At 38.6% G+C, this 9,325-nt stretch overlaps 1 protein-coding gene across 1 annotated transcript in view; it reads right to left on the bottom strand.

Moving 5' to 3' along the window:
• The window catches only part of LOC106881345 (SPARC-related modular calcium-binding protein 1), a 199,144-nt gene that overhangs the window by 79,259 nt on the left and 110,560 nt on the right, over positions 1-9,325 (bottom strand). Inside the window, exons 5-6 of the mRNA XM_052968510.1 lie at positions 6,740-6,850; positions 5,238-5,480 (exon numbers count right to left, since the gene is read on the bottom strand). Of these exons, the coding sequence (XP_052824470.1) occupies positions 5,238-5,480; positions 6,740-6,850 (354 nt within the window). The remainder of the gene's footprint in view (positions 1-5,237; positions 5,481-6,739; positions 6,851-9,325) is intronic.

Below are 9,325 nucleotides of genomic sequence, written 5' to 3'. Positions count from 1 at the left end.
CAAAACTAATATAAAATTTGAAACACAATGAAACGACCAATGAAACAGATCTATGTGTTTCAAATTTTATATTAGTTTTGATTGCATTGTCATTCCTTTCCCATTTCTAACAAAACTATCCGATGAACGGGAACGTGAAACTCCGAGTAACAGTCTTTTGTTATATTTCTGCTGCTTTTAAATAAAGTATAAAGTATATATATATATATATGTATGTATGTATATATATATGCATATATACATATATACATATGTATATAAACATATACATATATGTATATATATATATATATATATATATATGCACATATATGTATACACACATACACATAAATATGTACATATATACATACACACATATGTTAGCGTCGCACACACTGCTTCTCATCAAAATTGTAACCCAATTTTATGATTATATGTCTGGGAAATATATTTTCAGCTGTTGCGAAAAGCAGACCACGTGACTCATACGTCGGTCTCTTAGTAAGCAGGGAAGCAGATCAAGTTGATCGCTTGAGTCCCTTTGGTTAACATTAAGGCACTCACCTAGACTCTTTCACTTGCACCTGACCACTGAGACGCAGTGGCGATGCTACTTTGAGTATATATGTAGGCATGTATGCATATATATGCGTGTATATGTATGGTATTTGTGAGATCGTGTTGGTAGGTACGTATACCTACATATGTAGACACAAATCTAAACACACGCACACACACATACACATATACATATATATATATTTGCGGTCCATGGGAAGAGCCGTTTTAACGATGCGTCCTACCCACCTCTTCGAAACGCCGGTGTTAAAACGGGGGTAGCTGATGAAGGAGAATGTTCTCTATGTGGCTTGTGTGTTTTCTGTACTCTGGTTATTATTGTTTTCTTGTATACGTTTTGTTTGCAATGTCCTGTACCCAGATATGCACCTATATATACAGGTAGATGCAGGTATGCACATACCTGTACGTATATATGCATATACTCATTTATTATTTGTTTATATATATATATATATATATATATATATATCAACACGCACGCACTCACATACACACATACACATGATAAGGCGTATATACGTCATGTTTCGTTGGTTGTTTCGTTTTCGTGTCTGGATCTGGCCTATTGTTTAGCTGCTGGTTTTTTACTTCTGTCGACCTGCCGTTGTCTAGTCATCGTAAGTGTCCTTTTTATTTACAACTGCAATTGATTTTCATGTCTGCACTGGATTACAATCTCATTTCTTCTAGCCAGTAAATGTATATATAGGATGTGGAACGCTATTATTGTCCAGCTTATATTAAACATTTTCTTTTGTATGCTCCAGATTTGATGCGATAAAGTCGTTGCATTCTTCCTATTAGCGCAGAAGTAAGAGTAACTATACTGCGTATATATATTTTTTAAGGTTCCCCTTTATTTATCGATGTAATTTTCATCAGTACATACTTCTTACAGTACTGTTGTCTCGTAAATGAATAGTTTTTCAATAATTACATCTTAACTGTCATATTCGTAAACGGTTTTGGTTGCATTAGTTCTTGACTGAGCGTTGTGGGTGGTTAGCCATTTGTCAGTATTGTACCGAATAACATTAGTTTACTTCTACGTGTAGCTATAAATAACTTTAAGATTGTTTCAACTAAAAAGCCAAATGGTACCCATGTTTAATGATTAACTGTAATGTATGTTTCGCTATAGTTCGTGCTACACGTTCGCTAAAAGTGGATTGAACCAGAAGATCTTTCTTTTCGCTTGCTTAAGATTAGATATTTATTGTTAGTTTTTAAGGTTTCATTATTAAATGGCGCAGTTTGGTCGAATGTTGGTTCATCCTGCATATTTTTCTCAGGAATTTTGTTATTGGATGCGGGAGGTTAGAATATATGTGTATATATGACAGCGCTTTTTCATTAGGTTTTCCATAGGATTCCTGCGTTTTTTTTTTTGTGGTTAGGGTTAATATTATGCCTAGTGAGGTAGCTATATGAATCTGCGTTTCAATGATTATTCTGAGGATGAAATCTTCTAACGCATTTCTCTGCTACATACATACATATGCGTATATATGTGTATTTGTGTGTGTGTGTGTGTGTGTGTGTGTGTATGCAATCGCACACATATATATATATACATACGTATATACATACATAAATATATACTTGCATATATATATATATATATATATATCCATGTTATTTCCATTCCATTATCTTATTTGTACATGTGTATGTATTTGCGTGTGTGTATCAATGTGTGTCTGTGTGCGTGTGTGTGTGTGTGTGTTATATGAGTATGTGTGAATGCATAGTTATATAAAACATCCTAAGGCTGATACAAAGACTTACGGACACTGCCACATCTTACTTGTACGCATGCACGCAGCACACACTTCTCTATTCACTCTTACTTGTACACTCTGTTCCGTCCACACAGGAAAGAGTATTGATTGCTTGCACAGGGAAAAAGAGTGTTATATTGCGAGAAGGGAACCAGGGTTTGCTGCAGACCATGAACTAGTGCATTTTAAATACAGTTTGTGTGTGAGGGAACAGGGAATATGGAATGCTGAACACAGGGACCTACTTTGAGATAAGGAGTTTACTGAATACAGCGGCTGTATTGTCGGTCTATTGTGGTCTATATTGAACAGGACAGTATGAGAGTAATAGAGAAACAGGGTGTGTTAATCGCAGCGGTGTACTATGGGTAGAGAAGCTTAACACATTGAAGATTAGAAGATTGTCTACTACTACGACAGAGAGAAGAACATCGATTGGCTACGACACAAGGGCCATGGAAAGATGCATGCGAGGTCTATTACTGCGAGTACAAATCCAAAATGAGGTGGTTCTAGAAATGAATGAAAGCACAAATCCCGTTGAGACGGATATATCGTAAGGTACTCCGATAACGGGTGGACCCATGCAGTTTCCGAGTGTTACCCAAGAGATTGGGGGAAAAAAACAGTCGGAAAGCATCTATGATGCGATGAGAAGACGATTTAGTAAAACAATTTGGTCCAAGATGGAAACGAATGACACAATCAAGAATGAATTGGAAGTGCATTGTGACAAGTGGTATATAACAACATCCTATAGTCTGCTTGATACAGGCGATAGAGATGATAGCTTTAAATTGTAAATGACGGAGCATGGTGTTATTGTCATCGTTTACCTCCAGGTCAGCTCTAATTGAGTAGACATGATGAAAGACATTCCTCTCATGACCTCACCATTATGTTAGTGAAGTATACGAATACATTATCTAATGTATTTCTAAACATAATATATCCGACGATTATGACATCTGACGGTTGTGATATCTTGATATCCTGCTACTTATTTTGAATATATATATATAGATGTGGGGGGAGGCGCTTGTGTGTGTGTGTGTGTGTGTGTGTGTGTGTGTGTGTGTGTGTGTGTGTGTGTGTGTGTGTGTGTGTACGTGTGTATATTAAACATGGTTGCATCAACTGAAGAACGATGGCGAGTATAAATCACTGTCGAGAAACTCAGAGTTCTGAATGCAAGCGTTCTATGCTGTATCATTTAATATATGTACATATATTGTGCGTGTGCACATATACATACAAACCTCACAGCACACATACATACACACACATATATATGCTTGTGCACACACACACACATATATATGCTGGCAGAATCGTTAGCACGCTGGACGAAATGCTGTTAAGCATTTCGTCCGTCTTAGTGTTCTAAGTTCGAATTCCGTTGAGGTCGACTTTGCGTTTCATCCTTTCGGGGTCGATAAATTAAGTACCAGTAAAACACTGGGGTGGGTGTAATCGACTAGTCACTTCCCCACAAATTTCAGGCCTTGGGTTTTTAATAGAAAGGATTATTATTATTCTCCTTAGAATGTGAGCTGCACCCAACAATGCTGTCTTCTGGATCACTTCGAGCCTGACAGCAGCTCCAATATTCTTAATATGTTTCTCAAAACCCTTGGAAACTGCTCCTAATGCTCCAATTACCACAGGTATCACCATTACTTTCCTATCTCGTCCCGCAGTGGCTGGTATCATTATCATTATCATTATCATTATCATTATCATTATCATTATCATTATCATTATTATTATTATTATTATGGTGGCGATCTGGCAGAGTCGTTAGCACGCTGGACGTAATGCTTAGCGGTATTTCGTCCGTCGCTACGTTCTGAGTTCAAATTCCGCCGAGGTCGACTTTGCCGTTCGTGCTTTCACAGTCGATAAATTAAGTACCAGTGAAACAGCAGGGTCGATGTAATCGACTAGTCTCCTCCCACCAAATTTCAGGCCTTGTGCCTTCAGTAGAAAGGATTATTATTATTATTATTATTATTATTATTGACTCTGATCAAGCAGACTTATGACCAAAAAAAGCATCCTAGCCGTGTCCATACCATGCTTTTAGCCATACGAAAGATTGCATTATCTAATATCTTAAGATGGCAGGCTGTGATTCGAACGAGATTCGGTTGCTATTTCTAGCAAGTTGAGTAACCATCGAGAGGCTCCCTCTATTGCTCGTTGTATTTGATATAATTGCAAGTCCAGATGTTAAAAAAGAGTCACTGGGAGTAATGAAATGTTATTTTAACTGAAATGTTCACTGGTCACAGTGCGGATGGCAAACACACTTGTGTTTATGGGAAACACAGTGAAAATGCTAAAGAGAGGTTGTTATTGTTGCAGCTGCTGCTGTTATTGCTGTTGTTGTTGTTGCTGTTATGTTGCTCAACCTATAACCAGAGAACATTCTAGTTATCGCCAACCTAGTTTCAAACACACTCTATCCGACACGACATTTGTAATCTGTTTTTTAAGACAGTGAGGTATCATTTGAAGGAGGTTTGCCAATTATTTCTAGCATATCCGGTGACAACTTACAGGCTCCCTCATTGGTCCGAATATATAGAGATTGATGTTTAGCCACAAGCTGACCCTAATTGAGCAGATCTAAGGTAAGAGACACTCCAGCCATAACCACCCCATCTTTTCATTAGACACTACACTCAAAATACTATTATTGGTAAGACCATGATTAGAGAGAGAGATTAGCCCACTATTTTTTGAAGAACGAAAGGCCATGCAGAGATCCCCAAGTTTGTGCAAATAAAGTGTGGTAGTTTAGAAATATGTTAGCAGCACACCCTGATTAGAAGTTTCCTTCAAGAAAGGGAGTCAACAATGTTAGATGGATAAGTTTTATATACTCACTGCTGTGGTTAAGGCCTAAGCAAAATGTCCACTCTTTGCTGACAATTCTCTTGTCTTGGTCTGTATCACAGTAGTCAATGAAGCTTTTGGCACAGCGTCGGGGCTTCACCAGTTTCTTGACCAAACGTTTCAGAGACCTCACCTCGCCGGATTTCAACACGTTGTCTTTGTTGCGGTCCAGTTGTGAAAACTTCCATTCTACAATACGCTTCCGTGTTGCATTCTGGGAAGATTTATTTTGACCTGCAGACAAAGAAGGGATCAGGATATAATACGAATGATTGTCGGGTCTATTTGTGCATGTATGTGTGTGCGCGCAGGTGTATATGACAGAGATAACAGATATAACGAGAAGGTGAGGCTGACAGAGAGATAGGCAAACAAATAAAGAAATAGAGATAGCCGTACATATGTATGTATGTGCGACTATTGGAAAACAATCCGGAGAAGGAGTACCCAATACAAACGTAAAGTGTAGAAGTTTGTTTAAGCCAATCTAATGACCTCTTACTCCGATGTTTTTACGGTGTACACACAGACACGGGCTGGGTTGTGCAGCTAAGAATCTCACTTTGCAACAACCACGTGGCCCCGCTTTGATCACACTACATGGGATTTTGGACAAGTGTTTTCTACAGAATCCACAACAAGGGTATCACTGCCTGTTTGCAGTCTTTTAAATGAAACTAAACGGTTCCCGGTTTCTTGATTTTCATTGGTTTTTGTTATTTATATTGTACATCGATGCATTCTATTGGTCCTCGAAAACGCAAAGCGACCGGTTGCAATGTCAACATGGAATATAAAGGTCAAAACACCGTTTTGTTCAGGGACAAGCAGAGTCGTAGAATGTCAATATTCACGCACATGCGCAGACACACCCCTCAACACAAACACAAACATTCCACTCACAAAACATACGGAAGTGTCATAGAAGACATTTCCACTTGCCCAACGTGCCGCTCGGTGAGAGTTGACCCAAAAGCTTTGTGGCTGCGAAGTAAACTTCTTCACCACACGACCGTACTTGCATCCATGAATGTGTGTGTGTTTGTGTGTGGGGGAGGGGAGGCGTACGTGTATACTCACACGCACACGCGCACATAAACATAACCGAAAGGGTTTTTCTACACAATCTTTACATGCTACAAATATTATGTATAGCTTTATGTAAGTGCTTCGGGAGCCAATATTCCAGAAATGAATTGCTTTCTCTTGAGAGTTTGTGTGTTCTTATAACATCAATAAGATACTTACGTATATACACACACACATATGTGTGTGTGTAGAGAGAGATAGATAGAGAGAGATGGGCAGTTGGCAACTTACATGGCCAGCTTGGAACTTCGTAGAGAACGAAAGGCTGAAAATCGCACCAACTGTTTAGCCTCCAATATAGATTCCATGTTCCTTTCTCTCATATTCACGCACACGCACAGACACGAGCGCGCGCACTCACATGGGCGGAAAAAGCGAGAGAGAAAAGAGGGAGAGATACTTGCCTGATGACATAGAGGTCACCTGAGTGGGTCTCGGTGATCCTCGGTAATATTCGGCTGCAAACTCACTGATGAGATTGGTATTGAACATCTCTCGATCGGATTTCGAACATCCTAGACGATAACAACAACAACAACAACAATAATAATAATAATAATAATAATAATAATAATAATAATAATAATGATAATAATAATGATAATAATAATAATGATGATGATGATGAGGAGGAGGAGGAGGAGGAGGAGGAGGAGGAGGATAAATGTCCTGATGCAGTACCAGGCAATGGCTTTCATGGCTTTCGATCGCAACAGATTGGAAGCGTTGTGTATATTGCGACAATATTCGATAAGAGAGAGTTTAAAAGCCTTGCAAATCTGCACGGGCAATTCCAACAGTCTGAGAGCTACCGACTGAATTTCTTTCAAGGTGGACGTGGACAAAAACACATCGTGTTATCCAGATCGTGTTTAAAAAGAGCATTAGTTTAAAGAAAGCGATAGTACCGGGAGTTCATAATTTCGGATCGTCTGTTACACAAGCCACAAGTTTGTGTATGTCACAGTCTAGTCCTCATCAATACAGCTTACGCTGATTTGTTGGGAAGACAAAGTGTTCTCACTCACTCGATGTGTTGTTTGATCTGTGGTGTTGCTCTTCAATTTGTGGCTGTTGTTGGATTTTAGTTCGTTACCACTGCTGCTCGTAATGAGACGCTGCTCTCACTGTTGCAGTTTCTATTTGTTTAAATATATTGGAAGCAGGGCAGGGTATTAGGCACTCTTTACTATCACCTCCGAACATAAGCCCGTCGTCGGATTGGATTCCACAGCTGTAGCATTTGGGCCTCATGCATCCACTATCATACAAGTCTGCAAGTAGCTCATTATCTTGAAAGTTATACCTGACCTGTTCAGGATCTAGGTAAATTGATTCCCAAAATCAGCCCCCTTTAATTTTGCTCAGATTGCTTTCAAGCTTGGTGTATCGATGTAACTCTGAATTTAGATTACGATCAACAAATTACTTTATCTCTTAAATTAAGGAATCTGTTGTTATTTGGAATTAAAGTTGGGAAAATTTGGGTAATTTTAGCCAATCAACAGAGAGCAATGCATTATCAGCTTGTTACCATGACAACAGCACGTTGTGTTGTGTTGATTCTTCACACCACGAGATTTATTTCACCCGCGTGTTTTGTTATAGAATTTCATTGTAGATATTTTTCATCAATTGTCTTAATATTTTACATATTTTTCATATATTTTTCAGATATATTTTACATATATTTTGTGAAGTTTTTCTGTATTTACACTCATTGCACCGAATGCCTTTCAGTTTAAATCCAGGTGAAGCCAGAATGAGACATTTTGTATTTTTATTAAAGATGTAAGACAACATCATTTAATGTGTCCTTCATTTTTAAAATGTTAGAGAATAGTGTGAGGGAGATTTGGCTGTTATTTCTAAGAAATTGAACAACCACACAGAGATTACCACATTGGCACATTTGCTGATGTGTATGAGTAAACACTAACTAAAGGAGATGGATCTTCATCTGTTTCTAGGATGATCATTCCAGTTGTATGATCAACTGAACTGGTTACACATTCAACTGGTACCCTTAAAGGATGAAAGACTTTGTACATTTGTGCGTCACTGGTTTTTAGTGATACACGTTTCCACAGCACGAGTACCACCCTCTGAGTCACCGCGATAAGAACCTAGTGACAAGCAGAAGCGAGCTAAACGCAGGTTTTAAATCAGTATCCTTCTCCGAGAAGGACGCTGTGGCAATATCTAGGGTGGTTTTACTGCGCACTCTGACAACAACCAAGAGTATAGCGTACCAGCGCTCAGATGTGCAGTCCCAACGTATGCTAGTTAACCCATAGCTGGGAATTAATAGGTTCTACTGCTCAAGGCCAGAGCAGACCTGGGAACAATAGTAGCTAAGAAGTGATTCCACATTCCTCAAAACACCCGAATGTCCGAACTTACTACAGAAACAGTCCAAGGAGAAAATCTCCAAACAAATGATGCTGTCGAATCGTAGGAAGCATGAGTTTTGCGCATTCTCAGCTCCGAATACCGAAATCGCTTTTCACGCCTATAGGAACGATTGCTTTTATCTGTAAAAACAGTAAATAGCACATCTACTTTTGTGCATAAAACTTGTTCAAGAAAGAACTAAACAACTAAAGTGACACGAAATAGCATTCAATATAAATCGCGTGATTTATATCCTGTACACGAGGATGTGCACACCATCCGTTGCTGTAATAGTCCAGCTGTGAAAGACCAATTCGGTATTGGTAGCTGAAAACGCACAGTGACGTCATTCATTACCCGATGCGTTTTCAAATATTTTGGATGTAAGGAGACTTCCTCCCACGACTATTTCCGCAGCGAAAGGTCTTTTCACGCCCCAATGTAGACGATCGTGTAAAATATACTTACATATGATTATATATGATTGTTTTATTCAAATATTCCATGTTGCTTCATGAGACGCTAGTTCATAAATATGTGTGTGTAGGCGCGCGCTATATATATATATCTCACTGTATATATATATATATATATAT

The sequence above is a fragment of the Octopus bimaculoides genome, chromosome 6 (genome assembly GCF_001194135.2).
Source record: "Octopus bimaculoides isolate UCB-OBI-ISO-001 chromosome 6, ASM119413v2, whole genome shotgun sequence".
In the NCBI taxonomy this organism is placed as follows: Eukaryota; Metazoa; Mollusca; class Cephalopoda; order Octopoda; family Octopodidae; genus Octopus; species Octopus bimaculoides.
This window is presented reverse-complemented; position numbering and strand designations above follow the sequence as displayed.